Source organism: Syngnathus typhle, linkage group LG12, assembly GCF_033458585.1.
Source record: "Syngnathus typhle isolate RoL2023-S1 ecotype Sweden linkage group LG12, RoL_Styp_1.0, whole genome shotgun sequence".
Lineage (NCBI taxonomy): Eukaryota > Metazoa > Chordata > Actinopteri > Syngnathiformes > Syngnathidae > Syngnathus > Syngnathus typhle.
This window is the reverse complement of record NC_083749.1, coordinates 8,956,749-8,983,434: the sequence shown is the minus strand read 5'-3', so window position 1 is coordinate 8,983,434 and position 26,686 is coordinate 8,956,749. Positions and strand designations below refer to the sequence as shown.

At 38.7% G+C, this 26,686-nt stretch overlaps 2 protein-coding genes across 2 annotated transcripts in view; both read left to right on the top strand.

Moving 5' to 3' along the window:
- si:ch211-196i2.1 (collagen alpha-1(I) chain) overlaps window positions 1–13,778 on the top strand; it is a 57,947-nt gene extending 44,169 nt beyond the window's left edge. Inside the window, exons 29-67 of the mRNA XM_061293227.1 lie at window positions 745–789; window positions 1,022–1,075; window positions 1,750–1,794; window positions 2,095–2,148; window positions 2,311–2,364; window positions 2,430–2,483; window positions 2,574–2,627; window positions 2,850–2,903; window positions 3,400–3,444; window positions 4,201–4,245; window positions 4,516–4,623; window positions 4,754–4,807; window positions 4,931–4,984; window positions 5,369–5,422; window positions 5,695–5,802; window positions 5,907–5,960; window positions 6,040–6,147; window positions 6,380–6,433; window positions 6,572–6,625; window positions 6,836–6,889; window positions 6,984–7,037; window positions 7,215–7,322; window positions 7,464–7,517; window positions 7,633–7,686; window positions 7,765–7,818; window positions 8,414–8,467; window positions 8,701–8,754; window positions 8,848–8,901; window positions 9,221–9,328; window positions 9,398–9,451; window positions 9,600–9,653; window positions 9,880–9,897; window positions 10,016–10,069; window positions 11,247–11,309; window positions 11,386–11,551; window positions 11,768–11,877; window positions 12,201–12,281; window positions 12,463–12,645; window positions 12,881–13,778. Coding sequence (XP_061149211.1) covers window positions 745–789; window positions 1,022–1,075; window positions 1,750–1,794; window positions 2,095–2,148; window positions 2,311–2,364; window positions 2,430–2,483; window positions 2,574–2,627; window positions 2,850–2,903; window positions 3,400–3,444; window positions 4,201–4,245; window positions 4,516–4,623; window positions 4,754–4,807; window positions 4,931–4,984; window positions 5,369–5,422; window positions 5,695–5,802; window positions 5,907–5,960; window positions 6,040–6,147; window positions 6,380–6,433; window positions 6,572–6,625; window positions 6,836–6,889; window positions 6,984–7,037; window positions 7,215–7,322; window positions 7,464–7,517; window positions 7,633–7,686; window positions 7,765–7,818; window positions 8,414–8,467; window positions 8,701–8,754; window positions 8,848–8,901; window positions 9,221–9,328; window positions 9,398–9,451; window positions 9,600–9,653; window positions 9,880–9,897; window positions 10,016–10,069; window positions 11,247–11,309; window positions 11,386–11,551; window positions 11,768–11,877; window positions 12,201–12,281; window positions 12,463–12,645; window positions 12,881–13,030 — 2,733 coding nt within the window. The 3' untranslated portion in view covers window positions 13,031–13,778. The remainder of the gene's footprint in view (window positions 1–744; window positions 790–1,021; window positions 1,076–1,749; window positions 1,795–2,094; window positions 2,149–2,310; window positions 2,365–2,429; window positions 2,484–2,573; window positions 2,628–2,849; window positions 2,904–3,399; window positions 3,445–4,200; window positions 4,246–4,515; window positions 4,624–4,753; window positions 4,808–4,930; window positions 4,985–5,368; window positions 5,423–5,694; window positions 5,803–5,906; window positions 5,961–6,039; window positions 6,148–6,379; window positions 6,434–6,571; window positions 6,626–6,835; window positions 6,890–6,983; window positions 7,038–7,214; window positions 7,323–7,463; window positions 7,518–7,632; window positions 7,687–7,764; window positions 7,819–8,413; window positions 8,468–8,700; window positions 8,755–8,847; window positions 8,902–9,220; window positions 9,329–9,397; window positions 9,452–9,599; window positions 9,654–9,879; window positions 9,898–10,015; window positions 10,070–11,246; window positions 11,310–11,385; window positions 11,552–11,767; window positions 11,878–12,200; window positions 12,282–12,462; window positions 12,646–12,880) is intronic.
- Window positions 13,779–15,058: 1,280 nt separating this feature from the next.
- On the top strand, window positions 15,059–23,710 carry LOC133163543 (endoplasmic reticulum mannosyl-oligosaccharide 1,2-alpha-mannosidase-like). The gene is given in 14 exon segments (XM_061293567.1): window positions 15,059–15,077; window positions 15,080–15,192; window positions 16,269–16,377; window positions 16,592–16,743; window positions 17,019–17,149; window positions 17,270–17,388; window positions 17,796–17,987; window positions 18,594–18,742; window positions 19,112–19,300; window positions 19,751–19,941; window positions 20,028–20,148; window positions 20,392–20,586; window positions 20,880–21,011; window positions 21,932–23,710. Coding segments are annotated over 14 exon segments (2,022 nt in total). The 3' UTR covers window positions 22,142–23,710.
- Window positions 23,711–26,686: the final 2,976 nt, after the last annotated feature.

Genomic DNA, 26,686 nt, shown 5'->3' with positions numbered 1-26,686 from the left:
AAGTCGACTGCCATAACCATAAGTAAATATTCCTTATCCTTTGGATCAAAGTTTGATAAGGTTATCCTTGAGTTCTGTAGAACATGTAGCTTTCGCAAATGTCGCTAACTCCTTCTTCACGGGGATAAAAAATAAATAAAATAAGGCTGTCACTAAGGAATGCTTTTCGAATTGACCCTTATGCACCTGCCCAGTGCCGCAGGTCAGCTACTGGAAGTACAGAGGACTACATTTTCCATTGCAGGTCCCTCCCTTTATACATTAAAAAAGCCTCCTCTCTCTCCATTTTTAAAACTCAGCTCTTTCATTTTTTGACTTATCATGAGCGTCACCATCATTTTAGAACAGTGGTCTCCAACTCCTGGGCCGCGAATCATTTGGTACCAGGCCGGACAAAAAATAATAAATAAGGCATGATTTTACACCTAAATTATCTAAAATTTGGAATTTTATGATGTTTTAATGTTTTGTTTTGTTTTTTACTTTGTTTTTGTCTGTATTTTAGTTTATGTGGAGCACTTTGTATGTAGTTATGATTGTTTTAAAAGTGAAATTCATTGATGGAGAATGGAATGATGAGAAATTATGACTTTTAAATGAATAGCCTAAATGATCTTTCTACTAGTTTGGTTGTAACTGCTGATACACTATATGAAATACAATACATACAATACTAATAATTAAAAATAAAGAATGATTAATTTTGTATCTTTTGTGTCTATGTCATCTTTTTTTATTCTCCAGGGTCGGTCAGGACAAAGGGGACCCAGCGGGCAGCCTGGTCCACCGGTAATCTTGTCTGTCAGATATCTGTTTTTGTTCATTCACTTTAAATGTTAGAAGTCATAGGAAAAGCTCTTCATTATTCTCATTCAATTGTTGTGCTTGTAAAAAAATTACTTTTCTTACACTTTAATGATGAGAAACCGCAATTTTTTTTTTTGCAAGTAAAACAAGAACTTAAAAAAAGTTCTATCATGAAGGTTTATGTATGTCTGTGTATTTGATTGACACATTTCAGGGTCCGGCGGGTCACTCTGGACCAGAGGGACCAGAAGGAAAGCCTGGTACACAGGTTCCCATTCTCTGTCATATTTTAATCGCTTGTAAATTATGTGTGTGATTGTGTTGTGTAATCTACACCACTCTGCTCTGTTGGCATGTTTTTAATTTACACACAGCAATGGAATGAACTGGATAATTTCAGATTGGGGGCAGGTTCCGTGGTTTACTTGTTATTCTCTTCTGCTAATTTTAAATGAGATACTACACATTAGTCAATGCAGATGAGGTAAAGTCAGGATATTTCTTTAAAGTTTCATCATAACTTTTATGATCCAGGGATGAGTTTTGATGATACACGATTGTTTTACCATAATACAAAAATATAATCACTGATTGTCACAGCATTGATTATGAAAAGTTTCATATGACAGCAACATAACCTAAATCTGTACCTAAGATGGACGGACGTGCAGCATGTAGTCATCACTAACCTTTCCGAATGGAGAAAAGTTCCAAAAAAAACAACAATTAAAAATAAATGAAGAGATATGTTTTAGCCTGAGCCAGAGGATTATTAGGGGGGGTTGTCACTGTCACTCAAATTTTTAAAATAAGAAATAATCTGTGTCTTGACTGTTGGACTAAAATGGCCTTGAAAAATCTGTCCGGAAACATATTAAGTGTTTGCACTTTCATTAACCTCTGCTCCTGGAAAAAACTTATACTTGTTTTTTTCTTGATTAGGGTCCCTTAGGTGCTACTGGTCCGATGGGTAACAAAGGGCTCATGGTAAGAGAAGTAACTTGTTTAATGACCACTGTGTTTACTTGATAACATCATTTCAGTTCTTTTTGGTGATGCAATTATAGTGCTTGAAAATACAAGTAATTTTTATGGTTTCCTGAAGTGATGAATTTGGAAGTACATTACAAAAATGCTGCCTGACGCCAATAATTTGCATTATTTAACACCAAAACAGAAAAATAAAAGTAAAAAATAAAACTTATGCTCTCCAAGTCATTTAAAAAAAAATCAATAATGAACTGTGCCTCTCAGTACACTACCACAATTTTTCTTCTTTTTTTTTAGGGTCTTCAAGGAATTTCTGGAGAAAGAGGTCCTGATGGACCAATGGGTTCGATGGTATGCCTCATTATACTGTACGTGATGTCTCAAAGCAGATTTCTGAAGAGATTTATTTCAAGCAACATTTAACTTTTTAAATACAATTGGACAGCCAGAGACTAATTAGCTGCAAGTGGTTTGTTTTACAATATTTTGATGTAGGATGCTTTTACCTTTAAGGGGCTTCAAGGTTCTCCAGGACCTCAGGGCATAACTGGAGCCCCAGGCGAGAAGGTTAGCCCACAGTCATGCAACAATTATGGTGCAAAGAGTATAGAATTGAATGTGTGTCGTCTCAGGGTTTCACAGGGAGGCCTGGCACGGAGGGACCACAGGGCCCAGTTGGTATGTATGTAAGTGGTTCTTTAACATATTAAATCGGAATAGATTTTGTGGCATTCGTTAATATTTTCATTCCTCTGTATGTTGCTGCTGTTCATCAGGGGATCCAGGGCACCGTGGGCATGCGCGGTTTTCCAGGAGCCATTGGAGAGAGGGTAACTTAATATTCCCTCCGGCCTTCTTTAACAATATAATTTAGAAACACTCATCATTTGGACATTTTGACTTGCTATTAACAATAGCAAATGTGATGTGAACCTATGATTTTATCACTGTTAATACAGAATTAATTTAAGTTACACGTAAATTATTCATGTGCTAAATCAGTATTGCACGCAAAAAAAAAAAAAAACCCACATCTGTGTTTTATGCACCAGGGTAAGACCGGATTGCGAGGTTTTCCTGGGCCTGCTGGGAAGCAAGGGCTTCCAGTAAGTATAAAAAAATATATGCTAGAGTTCTGTTTTGTTGTTGTTCTTAATATGATTATTTGAGTACTATTTACCTTGTTTTCTGAAAACATGAAGCGAAGATGTGGAATTAGGCCAAAGAGCACCTGAACACGCATATAAAGAGGAGGCCTTTCGGGCACTACTATGAGAATACATCCTTTATTAAGCCATATCACATCAGAAGATATTCTTCTAAAACATATAGTATGCTTTTTAATGTTCTTGTCATCTACATTGAAGCGTGCAATTGTATGACGTTGCTGATAATAAGACTGGAATCATAAATACTGGATTGGCCTTGAGATAATTGAAAATTGCATTATCTACATAATTGATTGTTTATTTGCAATGGAAACTACAAGATCAAGGAGTTAGAGTATAGAGGCTTCGTGTCTTATGCACACTCTCGATAGAGAAAATTGTAAATTGAAGTAATAACCTGTTGCCACATTCTTGGTTCTACTTTTGTTTTTAGGGTCTGCCAGGTTCCCCTGGAGAAAGGGGTCCCCAGGGTCCTCTGGTGAGAATTAATGTGTGGATTGCAATATCAATACAAAATACAATATGAACTTTAGATCAATTGAAAATATTCAAAATAACTGCAAACTGGTGCGAATGAGAGTATGTGTGATTATGTATATTGCATTAAGCCACTCATAAACATGACCAGGGTTAGCCAGTGGTAAAGCAGGGGTGTCAAACTCATTTTTTTCTCGAGCCGCATTGTAGTCATAGCTTCTTTCGGAGGGCCAATATGACTGTCAACCCAAATAAATGGATGAGCACCTCATATTATATACAGTAAAAGCTACAAAACAAACTGACAACTCGTTTTCAAATCAGACAAGTAAAAACTGGTCAAATATAAAAAAAAAAACACTCCAAATTGTCCCTAGGTGTGAGTGCGAGTGCAAATGATTGTTTGTCTCTGTGTGCCCTGCGATTGGCTGGCAACCGGTTCAGGGTGTCCCCCGCCTACTGCCCGATGACGGCTGGGATAGGCTCCAGCACGCCCGCGACCCCAGTGGGGACTAAGCGGTACAGAAAATGGATGGATGGATGGTTTTATTAAAAGTGAAGACAATTTGCAATTCTAGTAATGACACACAAATTTGATGCACAATTTGTATCAGTAAAAAATTGTAGTGGGGCAATGACATTCAAATTGTTCAACATTGGTTCACTGCATTTAAAACTTGCTTCAGGTAAATTTGTTATCTATTTCTATTTCAAGCTGTATTTACATCCTTGTAACTTGAGGGTCCCCCCCCCTTAGGGCCGACCTGGAGATGAAGGACCCAAAGGGATTCAGGGTACACCAGTAAGTCACAGTTCTCAAATGTTTACTGAATTTACCTGGACACATTGTGCCACTGGTATACACATAGTAACACCTCTGCTACAATTTAAAGCACCTCAGTTTCAGCTCTTCCAATTAAATTTATATTTCTATCCCTTGAGAAAGGCCACATTGGCTGAAGCAGGGATATTTGCATCATTGAACAACGCTAAAAAAATTGCTGCACGCACAAACTCTTGCAAACCTTGCTGCACAGTGAGATGTAGGCGAACATAGCTTTCTTATTTCCAGGGTGCTCCAGGTCTCCCAGGTGATGCTGGAGCCATTGGAAAACCAGGGCCACGGGGAAGTAACGGGTCTCCTGGACCTCAGGGGCCACCTGGGCCTGCAGGAATCCTTGTGAGTGGGTCAACAGGCATTTTAATGTACAGTATCCTGTACATGTTACTCCTCGTTTCATAAAAATATATTAAATCTATAGTAAGAAGATTTGAATCTGTTAAAAAAAAAGTTTATTGGATCATTATAGGGCCTCCAAGGTGCAGCTGGATTAATCGGAGCGGCAGGAGAAAGGGGAGCCAAGGTCACGTGCAGTTATGGTGTTTCCATAAAAAAAAAATAATAATCTGTATTCTTGCTAGTTAAGGATTTATAGTATTTGCATGCTAGTGTTGGACTATTAAAAGTTTGTCTATGTTACCTTTAGGGTTTACCTGGCTTAGCCGGTGATGACGGCCCTACTGGACTTGATGGACAACAGGTTGGTTTTATATACCCAAATATAAGGTCATAAATATTTTAAATCAATCAATTGGACATGTATCCTCCTTTTACATATTTCAGGTTGTTTTTTAGTCATTCTGAAATTTGACCCTGTCAATTATTGTTGTAATCTGTTGCTAAATACATTAAAAATGAAAATAAGTGCTGAAAACATGCAAAGACTGAGAACCATTTTGTACTATACTATTTAGTTATTTTTTTGTTTTTGTTTCACTTCTATAAATATAATATTGTGATGTTTTCTATTGTGTTTGTAATGCACAATAGTTTAAAACTACACTGCATCATGTTCAGAATCATGTGTTGGTGTATACATCACTTGTTTGTATACTTTGAACTATTATTTTTTTTCACTTATCAGGGTCTACCAGGTAATACAGGAGATGAAGGACCACCTGGATGGAAAGGAGACCCGGTCAGTCAGTTAAAGATTCATTGCAAAGCCTTTTGTCATTGTTTGATCAAAAACATCATATGTAAGCAATTAAATGCATTTCTGATTACTATTGTATATCTATCCTTGTCATCGTCAATACTGCTGCATCTAATGGAAAGATGACAGAAAGAAAAAAACACTCATTCTGCGCTTTTGTGTGTTGATGGCCTAATCCATATGTTGCCTTGCTATACTGCTGCAAAAAAAGCAAACTGAACATAATTCCACTTTTTGTTGCTTATTTCTGACAGGGGGACCCTGGGCCTCGAGGAAAACCTGGTCCTCCAGGACTAGCAGGAGAGAGAGGACTTGAGGGACCAAAGGGACTACAGGGTCCACCTGGACCCATCGGAAAAGAGGTTGGTGCATTGATTTTCTGTTTGAATGAACATCATCCTACTTTCAAGTTCTGAAGACTCATACAAATGCCTATTGAAGAGTTATGGTCACTCCTCCATGGTAGGGGGATGTCGGCCATCCTGGTGAAGCAGGAAATCCTGGATTCAAAGGAGAGAAGGTCACCTCTTTTAATAGCCTTAAAATATGTGACAAAGTTAAATGGCACTCGATTATATGCTTCCAATTGTTGTTGGCAGGGTGAGGTGGGACCTCAAGGCTTTTCTGGTCCTGAGGGCACTTGGGGAGAACTTGGAGAAAATGGTGAAAGAGGCCCAAAGGGGGAGAAGGGGAATGTAGGATTAAGGGTGAGCCATTATTCTTTTTAGCATGTATTTTTGGTTAAAATGAGTAATTGTCAGCCACTGCAACACAGAAGGTAGTTTTATACAACTCATGTTTTGTGTACTTAAATTTCAACATTGGCAAAAAGGACATTTTTAATGGTGGGTTGCGGTCCTTGCATCTCACCTTGAGTCTTTTACTGTTTTGCATTGGGAACAAATGCTTGGTTTGATGTCTCTGTTTTGTAATGACTAGGGTGAACCAGGTCTTGCTGGAGAAGTGGGCCCTGCAGGTCTTTTAGGGTTACAGGTGAGTCCATGTTTGTTGCTCACCATGGCTATGAATTAATCATGCCAAAAGTCAAATGTATTCAATCAATATAGTATATTTCTTCCCATTCAATTTTCAAATTTTGAGTTTTTAAATACTTCTCTGTTTGACTCGAAGGGAAGTGCAGGACCTCCTGGATCCCCCGGGCCAAAGGGACTTCAAGGACAAAAGGTGATACTTTATGATGTGGGTCATTCCAGAATTGGACAACATTTTCAAATGACATGACATTACATGACAAAATGTATAGCAAAATGTGAACCTTTTTATTTTTTCTTAACAAAAAAAAAGGTTTGATCCTAATTTGTCCCTCAATTCTGGAATGCATCCCATGCACCACTCAGTTGCAGAACTTTAAATGACTTTTATTTACCTTCCCAGGGAGAGTGTGGTAATACTGGAACACCAGGACCTGAAGGCTCAAGAGGCCCTTTGGTAAAGTTTTATTCATATCAAACATTTTTTTTCCATGCGCACAGGATATATTTGTGAATGTGTTTGCTGTGCTTGTGTTATATCTTATTTGAAGGGAAAAACTGGAGTGCGGGGCATCAGAGGAGACATTGGAAAACTGGGACCATATGTAAGTCAAAAATGAAAAAATATATATATTCTTAACAGATTTGTTACCAAATGTCCCAACATCAGTCTACTGTCTGTGTAGATTTACCAAAAATAAATAAAAATAACACCAACATACAAGATACCATCTTATATTATTACATCAGTCTTTCAAGATTCTCTTCTGTAACATAAACAGGGTCAACAAGGAAAGGATGGCCCTATAGGTCACCCAGGACCTAAAGGGGAACCGGGGCAACCGGGAACGAAAGGAGAACCTGGAGCCCCAGGCCCGCCAGGGCAGCAGGTAATTCTCCAAATAAAACAATGGCTACATTTACCCAGTCCGTGTCATATGGAGCCTAATTAATTAATTCTGAATCGATTACATGATGTTCTTCACAAAAATGAATACCTTTGACCAAGTCGGTTTTGATTGATTTTGCAGGGAGAAGAAGGTTTACCAGGAATACAAGGTCCTTCTGCTCTTCCTGGCTTAGAGGTAAATGCAAATTTGCAAAATATTTTACAAAGGTTTACATTCAGAGGGCACACGGATCCGTTGTGTTTCCATGACCACTTTCAGTTTGGATTTTGTTTTTTTTTCTGTCCAATAGGGAGCTCCTGGAGAGATGGGACCACAGGGCCCTCCCGGTCGCGTTGGGAAAACTGTACGATTTTCAGTGTATTTAACTAAGATTGTTGTCACCTTTTTATCATTTTTGCAAGCAGTAAATATTACTTTGCAGGGAGGGCAAGGAAGACAAGGACCTGAGGGCAAACAGGGCATGAAAGGTGAAAAGGTAATACTAATATGGTCTTTGTATTATTTACCCTTATTTATTTGTTTTGGCATATAAAAGTGTCCTTTCACATCAAAATACATTCTGAATATTTGCATCAGCAAAAGATTAATTATTTTTGTTTTTATTTATTAATATGTATTTATATTTATTTTATTATAAGTGACAAAGTAAATAAACAAATAAATAGCTAAATCATCGTAACCAATGCTGCATATTTGTATTCTGTTCAAATTTTGTCCACGTAGCCAAAGAATTATGATGACCAGCGATCTGTCCGGGTTCACTCAAGCAGCTGGGATAGGACTTTTCCATGACCCAAAAATGTTTGTAACCATTAGCTATTGAGAGGAAGCCACAGACCTAAAAATATATAGGTTGTATTGTAATGCAAATTTGATGCTGTTTCTGTATTTGCTGGCCCGATATTGTCCTAATTAAACCTTTTAAAATTCTTCACCAAAACTCTCTTTTCTCCGGTCCTGCAACTTGATATCCGGTTGTTCTGATTTTGGTGTATCAAAAAATTATAACAAATTTCCATGTTCCCCTGCAATGTGCTTAAGTCCTAGTCATTGCTATTTTACCCTTACAGGGAGAGGACGGCAAGAGTGGTTCACCTGGAAAGATCGGTCGCATTGGGCGGAGGGTAAAACCTTATCTTAATTTTTGTCTTTGTTTCCATATAATGAGACTTGATACTTCAGGGATCTATTTCTACAGTACAACTATATTTAAGAGCAAGAAGATAAATTTGAACATATGTTTTGTTTATTATTCATGCAAAATGCTGATTGACTGCCCCTTTGTCATCAAGGCTCATCAAAATAGTTTTCACCTCTTTACGTTCTTTATTTCAAAACATGACAAACCTGGCTGCAGGGAAAACGAGGAAAAGCTGGAATCCGTGGAACCAGAGGCATCAGAGGTCCAAAAGTAGGTTATCTGGAAAGGAGCATCACATATTCTGTGCATATTTTATTAAAACTTCAACCACGCTCTGAGAATAAATTTTGTTTCATGTTTCAGGGTGATAAAGGGGAAACAGGACTAGCAGGACAACTTGGCTGGCCTGGAACCATCGTGAGTGGCTTGTTAGTTAGTTAGTTAGTTAGTTAGTTAGTTAGTTAGTTAGTTAGTTAGTTAGTTAGTTAGTTAGTTAGTTAGTTAGTTAGTTAGTTAGTTAGTTAGTTTGTTTGTTTGTTTGTTTGTTTGTTTGTTTGTTTGTTTGTTTGTTTGTTTGTTTGTTTGTTTTCATTTGTGTTGTGGTGCTGACAAGTGATTTTGCTTTAATACGGTTAATTACACAATGATTAGGAAGTAAGTATACTGTCACCTTTATCATCGAATTATGAAAAAATTTAATAATCACATAAGTGATGTGCTTTTTCGTATGTCCAAGGGTAACCCTGGTTTACGTGGAGAGAAGGGTGATCGAGGTGTTAAGGGAGGAAAGGGTGAAAAAGGTGACATGGGGCTATCGGGAATAGCTGGATTTGATGGCACTAAGGTAAGCTATGGATGATTATTTATTTTGGGGGGCTTACAAGTGGCCAAAGCTGTCTTTTTTTTTGTGCAGGGGATCCGTGGACCTGTTGGGTTGCCAGGTGGAGTTGGTCAACAAGGAGAAAAGGTAAAGCTGAAGGAAAAGCAACTTACATTTGTTGTTTGTGATTATTTAAAAACAATTATTTTACATTACCCACTAATAAATGTCCCTGTTGGCAAAAAAGGATTCACATTAATTTATTAAATGTTTCTCCCTGCTCTGTCTTCCACAGGGAATTATTGGTCCATCAGGACCAAGAGGAACATCAGGCTTGCCTGGCTTGCCTGTAAGTTATGTTGTTAATTTACTCTTGTGATATATTTCATGCAACATCATGGCCGTATTTTGTTTGTGCTACTTGTATTCTCCAGTGATTTTCAAATAATTATTACATTAAATTCCTATTTACATTTTGAGCCATCTGTCATATTGTTGTACTATATTAAGTGCTTAATAGCAGAAAGATTATGCAATGATTTTCATCCATGTCCATGTTCTTCTGGGTGTTACAGGGGACAGCTGGATTAAAGGTAGGAGAGATACATTGGTTTATAGTTCAATAAATTAATATATTTTATTTTGAGTCATTGTTTGGTGTTTGTGTGCTTATACGCATGTTTTGATCATTGTTTTTTCTTCTCTTTGCAGGGTATGAAAGGCTACCCAGGTTTCCCTGGTCTGTCTGGCAGAAGAGGTCCCCCTGTAAGTTCAAAATATACGCTACTGCAGCTCAATTCTGATTTTCATCATCTTCCTGATTTTCTTAAGACAGTCTGACTGTCTCAATTCCGATAAGTATCCAATACAGTAATCCCTCGCTACTTTGAGGTTCACCTATCGTGGCCTTGGTGCATCGTGAGTTTTTATGAAAACAAATAATGCGGATAGATTCGGTGCATCGCGGCCTTTTGCGTGTCACTTAGAGCACGGGGCTTTGTCTGCCGACATGACTTTACAGCATATTATTGGCCGGTACGAGATCAATGGGATCATGTTGATCTGTATCCTTGCCAATGATTGGCTTAAAGCTGTAGAGGCAACCTAACAAGCTGGTCAGCGAGCTCGCATCATGCCTAATCAAAGCAAAAGGGCATAGCAAGCTTTTAAAAGCTATTTAGAAAGTATTTAAAGATACAATAAAGTGTTTAAAAGTATAATAGAATGTTTAAAAATAAAATTATAGAAGTCTTGTGCGGATGCCCTCGCGCTAGGCTGCAGGAATGCGTCAGCCGGTCAGCACGGCAAGAGCATGAAGAGCTGTGACACCTTTACACCTGAAAATATTTTAAAAAGTGTTTAAAATACAATAACGTATTTAAAAGTACAATAGAGTGTATGAGATTAAAATTAGAAAAGTCTTAAGCGGATGCCCTCGCGCTGGGCAGCGGGGGAGCGTCAGCCGGCCTGCACGCAAGAGCAGAGAGGAGGATGTATGTGTGTATGTATGTATGTATGTATGTATGTATGTATGTATGTATGTATGTATGTATGTATGTATGTATGTATGTATGTATGTATGTATGTATGTATGTATGTATGTATGTATGTATGTATGTATGTATTTATTTATTTATTTATAAATAAGAATGTTTCTGAAAGTCAGTTTTACAAAAGTGTTAAAATTACAAAAAAGCATTTAAAAGTACAATGCAGTGTTTAAAAATACAAAAGGTGTATAAAATGGATGTTGTAACAGTATATTTTCTCTACATCACAGATTTTCACCTATCGCAGATGGTTTTGGAACCAATTATCGGCGATAAACAAGAGATTACTCTATTTCCAATGCGAGACTATACACTTCGAGTGATGTTACTAAATTCATACTCCAGACAGACTATGGTCGCATTTAATATGTTTTTGTCATCCTTATGTCAAGGGTCTTCCTGGCCTTACTGGAGCTCCTGGACCATCTATAAACATAACTTTGAGAGAACTCAAGGTTGGTACAACAAACAAACAAAAGTTGTGTTTATTTGTAAATGATTAGATGCATACCTTTTTCTCTTTCTGTTTAGGAACTAACGTATGTCTCTGACAAGCCCAATTACTCTTTAATCCAAGCTCTTCTGGAGTCTCTAGAGCAGGAGCTTCGACTATTGATGGATCCTCCTGATGGCACCAAAGAACATCCCGCCACCACATGTCTGGAACTTTGGCTCTGCCATCCTGAATATGCTAATGGTCAGTTAGCCAATACTCAAAATGTATTGTAAACACATTTTGAACTGCTACTAACTGTTTCTTCTCTAAAATTCTATTGTATACTGTATTAAATGATATTGATGTATTACACAAATTCCAACAGTAACAAGTTTCCAGGTTTTAAAGAACTATCAGTGTGAATATGTTTCCAAGCGCAGACCTGAATATTGAAGTCTTACTGTGTGTTCTCTTTAGGAACATATTACATCGACCCAAACCAAGGCAGCTCTGCTGATGCTCTGCCAGCCTATTGCAGCTTCTCTAGCTCAGCTATACAGACATGCCTTCATCCTCAAGATTCTCAGGTCCAAATCTCAAGAACATAAACCTTATCGAGCATCTTTATGTCAATCATTGAGTCATTAGTCGCCATATCAATGAACTCCCACTAATAAATCCACTTAATGGAATAATAGACTGTAACATTGCACATTGCATTTTTAATCAACACCCTTTCTTTTTCTATTTTATTATTCCCTCCTTGTTAGTGGCGCTAAATAGAGCAATTTACCCAAAGGGAGTTCTCATATCTGTAATTTGAGACTTGAGACTAATAAAAGATGCAATAGTTGTACAGAACAACTAATCTGCACAGTTTACAAATGGGTAATTATGTCTTTGGCTGCAGTTGCCAATGAAAGCCTGGATGGAGGAATCTTCTGCAGAGGGCTCCTTTCAGTGGCTCAGTAGACTGGACCAAGGATTTCAGGTAAGCAAAACCTAAATATTTAAATGTTGTGCATGTTGTGACTGCATTGTATAGGATATTAAATTAAATTAGTTATTTAATACCATGGTTAGCCTGTCATACCGAAGAATCTTTGTTTTGCTACTGCTTTTTTCTTTGGTTTTGTCATTGTAAGATTTAACAATATGTCTCCTTTGATAAGTTTATCTACCCAGGTGCCAACTTGGTTCAGATGCGTTTTTTGAGATTGCACAGTAGCACAGCCACGCAGAAAGTGACCTACTTCTGCCAGCCAGGACATAAATTGGGCCCGTCTGAAAGTGACATCAAATTCCTCACTGACACAAGAACGCAAAGTTTCCTTGGAGCAATTCAAGATTGTGTGGTATGTAAAATTCTTCAGTTTTCTATAATACTAATTTGCAGCCAGCTGTAATGGTACCAATTTAGTAACCTACAGATTTCATTTTGGTTTCAACTTAGCAGTGAAACATGGTTAAATTTTGGTCTGGTCTTTAATTGTTGTGTTTCTGTTGTTTCAGTACTATTAAATGAGTATGATTTTTGTTTTAAAATGACAGGAGAGTAAATTCTATATCATTTTCTTTCCATATCATCAGCCTGGAGAGAAGATGGTGTCAGGACCCCGGGAGTCGGTGTTTGAGTTTGAGGACCTCCACCTACTTCCTGTGAGAGATGTGGCACTATTGGGTGGTAGAAACTTTACACATCGATTTGGCTTCAATGTTGGACCCATTTGTTTCAGTTAGAATAACTTGTCCGCTGAAGACTTTCAGGTCATGGATGCAAACACAGATGCCCCTTTTTTTGTCTTGGGGATATCATTTGATGCTGAATGACTGCTGTGTGCTCAGGCTGACAAAAAAAGTACATTGTTTACAGATGCTTACATGATGTAAATAGGGCTCTGATTACAGACATTGTGTAAATAATAATTATCAACTTCCACATAGTGCCTTGCTGGAAAATAGTCACTGGTGAACTTTTCTGTCTCTTTTCAAGGTGCTGATAAAAGTTTATTTATGAGTTCCACATGCATTTAATCCATCCAAAACCTTATGTGGAACATTTCGGTGCTGTCTTTTGTCAGGCATACAATGAATTGTTTCATGTGTTTTAAGTTTTCATTTAAATATTTCTCAGGTTGGGTTTGGGGATTTTGTACGCCTGGGCCCTGAATCCACTTTTGTTCCCACGTCACACCATATTTTAACTTAAAATGGGACGGTTTTCAAATTATTATGAGAGAAGTGACATTCAGGTGGCCATTGTCGCAGAACAAATCTAAGTAACCATAAGTGGAAAACTTTACAAATGTTTATTACCTCATAATAGCTTCCCTATTTCCTTTTGGTTTTGTTGATGGTTTAGTAAATACTTTTTGATTGGCCTTATTCTAGACCTCAAAAATCAATGATCATATCAAAATATGTGGTGCTGTGCCAAATAATGTGTTTTTATCTACTTGCTCAGTAAATAAAGCCAGCGTGAACATTCTGTTTTGCTAAGACCATTACTTAGTCGTGTGCGTGTGTGTGTGTGCGTGTGTGTGTGCGTGTGTGTGCGCGCGCGCGTGCGTGCGCGTGTGTGTGTCCATCCGTTTTCTATAAAGCTTGTCCGCTCGGGCTTGCTGGAGCCTATTCCAGCAGTAATCAGGCATATATATATATATATATATATATATATATATATATATATATATATATATATATATATATATATATATATATATATATATATATATATATGATATATCTGATATATCTGATATATACATATGATTATTTGAGAACGTCCATAATAAAAAACATTCTCTTTTTAATGTCGTGCACATATATGGACTGTAGGGGGCGCACAGTTTGACTGCCGGAACGCGAAGAAGAAAATGGACACGTGATTTGACGTCACATTATGTGCAACGTACGGTTCCCTTATAGTGAATTTCTCCAATATATTTTGTTTAACGTGCTTACTATTCACGTATAAGTAAGTCACTGTCTTCTGTAACAGTTATGGATTTAATTGATCGAGCTTCACCGGTTAGTTTTTTTTAATGTCTCCTGTCGTAGGAGACTCTCCCCGCTAGCCAGCTAGCTAATCTTGTAGCTGGTTAGCTTTCCAGAGAACAACATCGACGGAAGAAGCCAAAAAGAATTTCAAGTAAGTGGCTTTAAATTCTACCCTATCAGGCTTTGTGGACGCGTGGAAACAAGAAAAAAAACATTGTGTGGAATTTTAGAGTCATTGAAGTGCATTTATGCGGCACAATGCACATATGTCAAGGAGATTAAGCAATACACAAATTGTTGTAGAATCCTGCATAAAAATGCATGAGCAGATAGTGCGTGGTTGATTCTGGCACTTTCAGTGTTGACACACACACATATGAATATATATATATGAATATATATATTATTTTGTGGTATAGCAACCAATAGTGTCTACTCTCCTTACTTGAAAGTATGTATTGTTTTTGTTGTGTGCGTTTACGTAACACTTCAAATTGATCGATAATTAAACAAAAACAAAAAAAAACACATACTCCCATATAGCAGCTTTCCTTAAAATTGCATGAAATAAATGGCAGCTTTCTATTCTTCTCATCTTTGTTTGTTTCTGATAAATCAGCCACAAGAGGGCAGCCGATAACTCAATTAGGGCTGGTTATGGTACTCGCCCCTCTTAAACCAGCAGATAAGATTTTGCAGAACATATGGAATTTTTTTTTTAATTTTGAGGGTAATAACATTTTTTCTTGTTTTCTGAATACAGTATCAATGACCACTATCTTCCCTTCACTGATGACATGATGCATCCATCAACGAGAAAGGACTTCATCTCGCTTACGCTCACTGATCCAAACTGCCACATTTACAACAATGGGAAACACCGCAAACAGTCATACTGGAGGGTAGGTACACACACTCACTTGGACACAGATATCTCATCTGCTCATGTATTGTAGGTTGATGTTATGGTTATTTCACAATCAACGTTATTATGATTGGATGCCGTGTTTTCATGGACACTAAAAATATTGATTCAATTAGGACTTGCGTCTTCAAGCATCACACTTTTGATTGGAACTAATTATTTTCACATGCAAAGATAGTAGCTGGATAGGTATAGATAATAGTCATGCCAATAAAACGTTACTCCATCCATTTGTACTTCTAAATGTTAGTTGCTTTGGATATTTTTCTCATTTGCGCCGCTAAGTTAACGCTGCACTATAGCCTCTAGACCGCACTTTTCTGTTTGCTGATATTGATTTTTAACACAAACTCAATCATCCATTCTTTCGTACAATGTCGCTATATATAGCACTGTGTGTGAGCAGATGTGATCCCATAAATGCAACATTAAAACAAGACTGTCAGTCAAGTATTTTGCATCGCTGAGTTCTGGCAAAAGAAAAAATCAAACTAATGGAATCAGGTTCCTGTCAGAGACCTTGGGTTGTTTGTTCTTCACAGAACAAATAGAACTTTGCCCTTAGGCACCTTATTACGCTTAAAGAATGCAGTTATTTCTTTGTATTTATCTGAAATTGTATTAATTGTCTTTGTGTCCTTTGTATATACTGTATTGTAGAAAGAGTTAGGAATTTTAGTATGCATTGCCTTACCCTTTTTACAAATCAGACAACTTGGCTGTCAGAAGGATTTCCCCTATCACCAAATGCAAAAGACAAGATAATGGCTTTTTGTTCAGTGTGCTGCATCAAATGTCAGCATATTTGTGTGGTAGCAAAACATGCATCCCACTGACTAAAGATTAGACTGAAGGAGGAATCCATGAGGACAAACATCAAACGATAAGGAAAGTCGCAAAAGAATAATGCAGTTAGGTGTGAAGTATCAATAAATGACAGGTTTGATACAGTTACTGCAGACAATGTACATATTATAAATCAATGTTAGCTCATCTTAAAATTTAGTGTTTTGTTACATAAGTGAACCCCGACCTTGGTTTACGTGCCAACAGAAATGGAAGCAGCTGTCTCGACTGCAGCGAAGCCTTATCCTCTTTCTCCTTGCTCTCACTCTCGTATTGGCACTCCTCTCTTATTCCCACATATCAAAACCAAGAACAGGTAAGTGGCCTTGTTTGAATGCACACCACGCTCGGTAATCCGGTTGCAGTAGTGGAAACAACCAGCTGGATTTTGCCCTTAATGAGATAGCTAATGACGATTAATCCGCCGATATTGCCATTTCTTGTAGTAGTATTGCTAGTGGTTTAGAAAAGGTTGATTGACAATATCCCAATTTAGCTAATTTTGTATGTGTTTGTTTGCCTGTTTTTAGATTTTTCAAAAAAGGAAGACTGGCTGGAAGTGAATAAAGATGAGCTGAAGCGTGCATTTCCTGATTTGAGTCATAAACCAGTTGTGAGTCCACATCCTGTGACTGACCCTAAAGGACCAAACATCGACATTTTTCCAAAACTTCCCATAAATGTGAGAAACATTTTGTTGTATGTGTTCCTTGAAACTATAGCAAGACTTTTCTGGACATGCAGACTCACAGAACGTATGTAAGGTAACGGATTAGATACAAATGACATTTTTATGTGTATTTTAATATAGTCTGAGCACAGAAAGGCATAACCCGCACCCTATATTTTAAAATGGTCTGAGCACATAAAGGCAAAACTCGCACCTCTTCAATGTCCGCAGCGAATTAAAGTGCTGCTTGTGTAATAAATTAAAACATTTGCTGTGCATGTCAACAGAAAAGAATTCCAAAGAGAGGACCACCAAATCTTCAGAGAAATGTAAACGTTTCACACACTTTTGTCATGGGAAGACAAGAACAAGTACAAGATGAAGAGGAAAATGGAGAGAAGCAAAAAAAGTTGGTCAGGTAGGCTTTTTGCCTAATAAAGCGTTACTGATATTCCATAGTGTTTGCAAGGTGCATTGCAGCGATTGAAACAAAGTTTACAGTCCCACAGAACTGTACACATTTTCTTCTTTTATTCAGCTGGAGAGGAGCAATGATTGAAGCTGATCAGGTCACTGAGCCTCCACCCTCAGCTATTGAGAAGGTTGGTGCGGGCATCCCGGTACCAGCGATCCCAGCCGCTACTGTCCCAGCCACTGGTCAGTGCCAAATTTCCTTTGTTGGCATTCTTACTACAAGATAATGTAAGACCAAACTAATGATGAGGGAACTGGAATTTTGTGTTTGGTGTTTTACTTAGACTATGGCCTTTTTCTCTCTCTCTCCTCTCTCTCTCTCTCTTCTCTCTCTCTCGCACTCGCTCTCTCTCTCTCTCTCTCTCTCTCTCTCTCTCTCTCACTTTGTCTTTGGACAATGAGTTTAGATATAGATTATTTGAAATTTGGCAAGACGTCCATCTCTAGAATGACAATTGTGTGTGTATATTTATTTATTTTTTTATCCCAAAAACACACACACAGCTACCTGCATGCTATATACATACAGCACAACTGACTCAACGACTGGATGCGACGAAGTTATTATCCTCCTGCCTTTTTGTTTATAGGTGAATCTGGAGGTGTGGACAGGCTGGAGGCCGTGCGTGATGCCTTCAGACACGCATGGAAGGGCTACAAAGACTACGCCTGGGGCCACGATGAGCTCAAGCCCATCTCAAAGTCGTTTAGCGAGTGGTTTGGTCTGGGTTTGACCCTCATTGATTCCCTGGACACCATGTGGATTATGGGCCTGAAAGAAGGTACTTTGTTAACTAGAAATATTTCATGTGAATTATTTTTTTTAGGTGGAACAATTCCTAAATGAATGTTTTGATATGAAGATTAATTTAAGTATCTTGATGACATTAAATAGGCAAGTTAAGCTAGGTTGTACTGTTCCAATTGTTTATAATTTGGTCGTCATGCAAATCACATGTGACATAATTAAATCAGAATCAGCTTTATTGACCAGGTTTGTGCATGCCAAACAGGGAATTTGACTCCGGTTGTTCTCAGCCTCTGTACAACATTTAAATGACTGACAACATTCAGATAACTAACAATATTTAAGTGAGGAGAACAAGATGTTATCGCACACCAATGTTCCCCCTAAGCTGTCACATTGTTACTGCACAAGAAAATCTAACCCTAAACACGCAGCGTTTGACGTCCCATTGACGTGTCATCTCCACGGTCTTGAGGTGCCTGCAATAAATGTTATATGTCGTCACACACTTTATCGTCATCACAAATGTTATATGTCGTCACACACTCGTATAGCTCTGTACTAACTTTACTGTTTTATTTTCATCATAGCCTCATACATGTTTGGATACCATTCAGTTTGACTTTGTTTTTTTGATCAGAGTTTGCAGAGGCAAAGCAATGGATAGAGCAGAAGCTTTCTTTCAACCAAAATGTGGATGTGAATCTTTTCGAGACAACCATTCGTATCCTTGGTGGTCTGCTGAGTACCTACCATCTAACAGGAGACCAGCTGTTCCTGAATAAAGCTGTGAGTCATCCCGCAAGCAATTCTTTTCTGTTTTAGCGGGTGCCTTTTTTGTTAAAAGCCAAACTCGCTCTTTGTTTTGCTGTTGTGCTGACGTTACTGTAAGCAATTTATTTACGAATTACAAGCTGTATCAGAAAGTTATCATGACTGGTGTCACAAAATATATCTTTCAAACCACAGCACAGCTGCACTGTAGTGCTTGAGGATGTAGCAAAGAAGGCTGGGAAGCTGCAGGGGGTTATTGTTAAATTAATTGTAAGGACAACTTGTTGTCTGGTTTTGAAATATGTCTTTAGTGATACCAGTCCTGCAGCTTTCCTAACATACCTTGTATTTTCAAGAAACTCAATTTGACGGCGCTGCTTACAGAAAGACCTTGGGTCCAGGTTGATGCCTGCCTTCAAAACACCTTCTAAGATCCCTTTCTCTGACGTGAATATCGGGAAGGGAACAGCTCACCCGCCTCGATGGACGACTGATAGTTCCATGGCTGAGGTCACAAGCATTCAGCTGGAATTCAGAGAGCTGAGCCGTCTCACTCAGGACCCACAGTACAAGGTCAGAAAGGCACCAAATCTGGTGTAGTGTGTGTTGTGATATGTGTGTCATGTTTCTAATTACCTAATGTGTGACTCTTGACGCAGTGTCATATAAACATGTTATTTGCATTGTAGGTGCATATTATCCCTGTTCCATTTACAAAGAAATATGAAATGTGGCCCTCCAAAAACTTTTTGCGAAACTAAATACTTTTGTGGGTTGCATTGCGGTCCGTTTGACGATTAGATTGGGGAAGAAAACAAGTCAGTCACTGTTATAAAATAAAAAAAGATTTAAAATGGGAAGGGAAATCAAGTTGTACTTTGGCATGCTGCTATTATGACTGTGGGCAAGCAGGCTTTATCTGAACAGCAAGGTGTGTGGAAATATAGATGGCATTAAGCAGATTAACTTTTTTTTTTTTTTTTAAATACACTTATGTATTCGTGACATGAAAATCCTTTTCAGGAGGCCGTAGACGAGGTAATGAGGCAGGTCCACAACCTGCCGGGCAAACATGATGGTCTCATCCCAATGTTCATCAACACCAACAGTGGCCAGTTTTCTCACAGAGGCATTTATACATTGGGCGCCAGAGCTGACAGCTACTATGAATACCTGCTCAAGCAGTGGCTCCAGGGAGGCAAGACTGAAGATGAGTGAGTGAGGACATCTTCAATGGAACATAAAAATAGACGCACATTTTATTCGTATCAATCTGATGGTCTTATTTTCATTCTCCCAGGTTGTTGGAGGACTACATTGAAGCAATTGATGGAGTGAAAAAACACCTTGTCAGACAAACGGGGCCACACAAATTGACCTTTGTTGGGGAGCTGTCCCATAACCGCTTCAGTCCCAAAATGGTAGAAATGCAAACAAAGACGTGCCAAATATTGAAACTTTGCTTGTTCGGATGGTATAAAACTTCTTATTTATGTTTTGAAAACCTTTGTGTTACCTTGTCATTGTATTTAGCAATGAATACTTTGTACATGTCGGTGGGCCACTTATCCAGCTATTGATTTTAATTGGATACATTGGAGTCAAACTCAAAATCAACTTGTAAATATTTTTCTTGCCTTCCAATCAAATTCCTCTTTTTTCAGGACCACCTAGTATGTTTCCTGCCTGGGACCCTGGCACTGGGAGCCCACAATGACCTTCCAGGGGACCACATGGATTTAGCTTCACAGTTGATGGAGACTTGTCACCACATGTACACACAGATGGAGACTGGACTTAGCCCAGAGATTGTGCATTTCAACCTACATGCTACTGATAATAATGACATTAATGTCAAGGTAAGGTTTTACATCCCCAAACATTTTTTCAATTTTGCCCTTTCAGAAGGTGTCCTCTTAAGAGTTACTGCCTTGTTTCTTTGAATACCTTGTTTTGACCTGCGGTGCATTTCGCAATTTGCAATATTTTTTGCGTCTAGTTTGGTTATTGGGGGCAAAAAAAGGAGGGTCTACAGGATGTATAGATTTTTCTTGCATAATTTACATTGCATGACTTCCTAGTTTTGTGATTTCTGTGTTGACAGTTTTTTTTCTTTTTGCTGTTCTGTTTTTTTTATTTATTTATAATATAGCCTGCAGACCGACATAACCTGCTGAGACCAGAAACAGTGGAGAGTCTGTTCTACATGTACAGATTCACAAAGGACCCCAAGTACAGAGACTGGGGATGGGAAATTCTGCAGAGTTTCAACAAGTATACCAAGGTAAAATGTATGAACAGCTACAGGCTTACCAAAATAATTTAGAGATCCCTTTTTTTTTTTTTACTAATTCCAAACCAACCCACGTTTTTATATTTTAAGCAGCTCAGGTGATAATAATGATGTAATAATAATTAATAATAATATGTATGAATTAAGGATTAGAGAATTTTGGAGTATTTAGCTGATAGTCTTCAAAACATATATGGACTTAAACTTAAATATTACCCTCATAAAGACAGAATATAGTGTTTTTTTTAAGCCACTCTGGTATATTGTTAACCTTGCTCGCAAGCTGATTTCCCACCGTATTTGTGAGTTCACCAAAACACAATATCCATCTTGGACTGAACCTGCTTATTTTCTCTGAGCCGAGCCACCGTTTGTACGGACCAATCACAAAGCAACAATGTGTTTAGGGGCGGGGTATGTGGCTGCGCCGAAAACAACAAGCACTATGGCCGGGGGAAACAAAACAACCAATCCAACTTTGCGACAACCACTGGACGAATGCATGGACGCGGCAATTCATTCTGTTCTCACAGTTACTCACAGTTTCCTTTTGGAAGAAGAACAGCGAGTGTACATTTTTAGCTGGAAAAGAGGTTTATGTTTTTCTTAAACTGCTTGATTAGCATTTACGTTGCCGTGATTGGTCAAAACAAAAGTTTTGGCAGGCTGTGCAAGTTGCCACATCACGCAATCAGCTTGAATATTATAGTATTGTGGGCGTGCTGGAGCCTATCCCAGCAGATGTTGGGGAATAGGCGGGGTAAATCTTGTGGTCACCAGGTAACCGCAGGGCAGCTCTATTACTGGACATTTTGTATTCCTGTCTTTTTGTATTCCAACGCATGTTTTCCCATTAATTTCCTCACAATAATACATTTGAGCCACCTGAGCACCAACCTTCTTATTTATAGGTTTCAGATGGAGGCTACACATCTATCAACAATGTCCGTGACCCTGAGAACCTGGAGCCCAGAGACAAAATGGAGAGTTTCTTCCTGGGTGAGACATTGAAATACTTCTACCTGCTCTTTTCTGATGACATGGATCTGCTCAGTCTGGACAAATATGTCTTCAACACCGAGGCCCATCCGCTTCCTATATGGCCCTCGCCACCCAAGTGATGGCACCATACAGGAGATATGTGCTTCAGTCCTTGTAAGACTCTTGGCGTTCCTCAGCCAGGTGCGCTGTCAAGCTACTGGACTGCTGTGTTGGTCAATGACCCATGGGGGAGCAGGCTACCAGTGCTTTGTTACGTTTTCCATGTGGAGGAATTTCTGTGAAATATTTCTCAAGGAAAAGCGCTGAGCTGGTCTCTGCTGTAAATAAAAAGGTTTGGAAGTGGGTCTGGGGTTTGTCATATGTGGAAGGTCTTTATCCCCTGAGGGGCATTGATCCTTCTTGTAGTATGTATGAACACCAAGTGTGTTTTTGATTCTTGACTATGAGAGGGATGTGAAGTTTCTATTTAAACAGATTGCTGTCAGTTCTTGTCTGCAATTTGAATCCTTAATACTTGTTAGTCTTTTGGACAAAATCCTCTGCTGTATTTGTTGAGTCATTAATTGTCAGAATCTTAATCTTGTATTCATTTTCAATTCATTGCTAAAAACTCAACAGGCGTTATTGTACAAAAGCTAGTTCAATCAGAAAAATGTTGATAGGCAACCATTTCATTCATACAGGTATTTTACATGGCGCAAAAAGAACGTGAATAACTGCTCTGTACTTAAGCGTCACCAACCCCTGCAGGCTTAAAAAAAGAAAGATTTGTGTGTCCACTTTGTTAATCATGTCCTATTGGAATGTCACCAAGATATACTGGATGCCAAAGAGCTGGGAAGCCCCAGAATGTGTTTACTCACCAAATACTGCTAATAGCAACAAAAAACCAAGTAGATTCAAAATTCATTTTCAAATTGATGTATTAAAAAAAAAAAAAAGGAAAGGGAATGTTAGTATTGGGCAATTCTGACGTTGGAGGCTTCCTGTGTGTTTTATATGCCTGCTGCAACACATTTAGGAACAGGGATACAAAGATAGAAAAGGGCTCCCATAACAGTGGGGGAGACTTAAACTGCCCAAAAGTCATGTTAAGGTGAAGGATTTAGGAAAACGCCCAAATTTGTTTTGTTGCTCTTTTAAGTAATTCCCAAGTGGTTGGACTTTACCCCTGAATAGCATCGGCACCAAGGACATCTACGTATAAAATTGTGATTCAAACATTTCTTATGGCGTTCTCCTCTCATGGCGAAGATCCAATCTGCTCATGTTCTGATTGAACAGAGGTCTACACACTGAGCCACATAACTGAATGTGCACTAAAGTCACCCACGCTATCCTGTGCCTGATCTCTGTCGTCGTGTATTGTTGCTGCAGGCTTACGAAGAGGCAGCAGTCACAGTTTGGCTGTTTTCTATTGATTGTAGTGTGCAGGTGACAAAATGTAAATGTACATATTTTGTATAAATGATTTTGAACTTGCATTTCCTGCTCCAACAGCAATTTTAAGTTTGAGCATTCCACTTTTAACACCAGAACCACTGCCATATTTGCACCTTCTTTCCGTTCCATCAAGATGCCTTCTATTTTACCTGCAATTAATGTCTGCTTAATAATTGATAAGTTTTTGACATTGTGGAAAAATTGTAAATAACCTAATTAAATATACATACATTTCACTTCTACAATGACTTATTTCATACTGTCATGCTCTTATTTAATAATCCCTAAAATACAATATATAGACTTATTAAATCAATGGTTCCCAAACTTTTGCAGGCTGGCGCCCCCTTGGCTCCCCAGTGAATTCCTAGCGCCCCCCCCCCCCCCCCCCCACAGACACATATGGAAACAAACACCTCTTTCTTGATATTTGGTATGCTGCAATTTGAAAAGAGAAAGGTTAAACACAAATGTGTATTTCACAAATAAAACCCAATTTAGTAAACCAATTTATTTTTTTAGCAGTTTTAACTGTTTCAGCAACATAGAATGGTAAATAAAAATTCCACCAGTAAACTTCATTGTCTCACACGTATTATTAATGGGATGGATGTGCTTGGTGCAGGGACATAAGCTTCTCAACATCAGGCTGGAACTCACTAAGAAGAAGTCATAGATCCCCGCAGTCAGTAATTTTCAGTCGGTTTCTTTGCTTGGAAAGAAGCAAGGCGACTGCACTGAAGCCCTGTTCTACTAAATATGATGTTGGGAACGCAATAAAGTACATCTTGACCTTGTTCCACAGCACTTGATAGCAGTCAGAGATTTTTTTTTGTAACCAAAAATCTTGATATGACTTTTTGAGCGGCGTGTGGTAACCGGACCCTGATGCGTCGTCCACTGACTCGTCCTGCTGCACGTGTTGTGTACAAATCGTCAAACAAACGTTCAAACTTCTGACTTCGACTTCGGACTGCCGCCCCCCTACCGCCCCTTTCTTCCTCACCGCCCCCCCAGATCTTTCCACCGCCCCCAGGGGGGCGGTACCGCCCACTTTGGGAACCACTGTATTAAATGGTGGTCTTTTACCACAAAGCTATTAAGGTTTCCAATCCACCTTGAAAGTTACTGTTCAACAAATGTGTCGGTTAATGAAGTGTGTGCATCAAGCACAACCATTTGGAGTTTTCCTTACACTTAACTCAGTTTTTATTTGTATTTTGACATTTAAGAATGTTAGTAATCAGGCTTCTTGGTTAGTGATCGATCTTAACAAAATCTAGGGGAAAAAAATCATACGGCTTAAAAGAAAATTTTTACTGCCAGACTTTGATTTCTTCCAGCTCTCAGCGATGTCCTCAAAAAACCCAAATGACTTCCTATCAACACATCCTAATGACAAAGGGATTGAAACTAGTAAATTAACCTCCTTTATCACTTTAATTCATAGAAAACTGTAATTTTCTCATTACACCTAATTGAATCCTCACCAAGCAATTCACCTTCCAATGGAATGTGATAATATATACCTGAAGAAGAATACAAAGAATTTTTAAACAATTAACACCACAGATTTGTTACTTTACCCCTTTCTTCCTGTGTTCCACCTTCAGATTCACTCATCGCTGCTTTCCTCTGCCTACAAGACGAGTAGTACCGTTTGTTTTGTATGATATAGTGAGTACTGTATTTGTTTTTACAAAACCATCTAAACAGCTAACCTAAAACAAAAACAAAGCATGTACAGCAGGGGTCACCAAACTACGGCCCGCGGGCCGGATACGGCCCGCGGGACCGTTTAATCCGGCCCGCCAACCCTGAACAAATTGTATTATTAAACTTTTTTTTTTTTTTTTTTGCTCATTTTGCCTGCAATGACTGCGTTTGCCCAGTAGATGGGGAAGCGCTCGCCTGCGCATTTACTACCGGAAGCCGTGTCAGAAAGCTCGGTGCACACTCACAAGTGCGTGTACGGACATGGCGCACTCGCGCTCTATTTGTATCAGTCCCGAATTTAGAGCGTGGGCTGTGACGACAGCATTCTTGTAATTTGCGCGCTGAGCTTTCAGATGCAGTTTTGCGCTAAAGCCACCCACAAACCTTCCCCTGGAATCCTTCCGTTAAAATGTCGCCCAAGTAAAGCAGGGTGAACACAGTGCCGAGCGTTTAAAAGAGTTGCCAATTTGGCTCGACGTACGCGACGTGACGTTCAGCCACATGAACGTCAACATCTACCCGTCACAGATCGAGGTAAACGGACAAACACCTCGGATCTCGCCTAAGAATTGCCACAACAAATTTTACTCCAGACTATGACGCACTATCAAACTTTAACAAAAAAGACAGCAGTGTCTACAAGCCTACTGGAACCTACAAAAGGATTATAAGGAAGGAACACAAGAACTTTAAGAGACTGCTCATATGTGTCAGAGAGGTTCTGCTCTGACAACTGAGCTGAACTTTTATCTGTTAAGATTGTTCATGGCACAACAGAAAGTTAATGTTCCATGGTTTTTTTCTATGAAGAACCCAGAGAGAGTTATTTAGTTATTTATTTCCTGTTTTTTCTGTGAAGAACTCAGAGAGGGTTTAGTTATTATTTATTTCATTAATAGTGTTATTATTTGTTTCCTGACTTTTTTTCTGTAAAGAACCTGGAAAGGGTTATTAAATAACCGTTATTTGGTTATGTGTGGCTTTCTGGAAAACAATAATTTTTTTAAGCTCCCCTACGATCGTCACACTTTTTCTGTTACAAACTGCCACCGGCCCGCCATCAGAGAAGGGAAAGGTTATGTGGCCCTCACAGGAAAAAGTTTGGGGACCCCTGATGTACAGTATTTGGAGCCTAATCCGAATTAAGACAATGTACAGTAGGTGGTGCCAGAGACTCTCATTTTGTCAACAGGGCACTTGATGGATGGATGGATGGATGGATGGATGGATAGATGTATAGATAGATGTATAGATAGATGTATAGATAGATGTATAGATAGATGGATAGATAGATGGATAGATAGATAGATAGATAGATAGATAGATAGATAGATAGATAGATAGATAGATAGATAGATAGATAGATAGATAGATAGATAGATAGATAGATAGATAGATCGATGGATCGATGGATCGATGGATCGATGGATCGATGGATGGATGGATGGATGGATGGATGGATGGATGGATGGATGGATGGATGGATGGATGGATGGATAGATCGA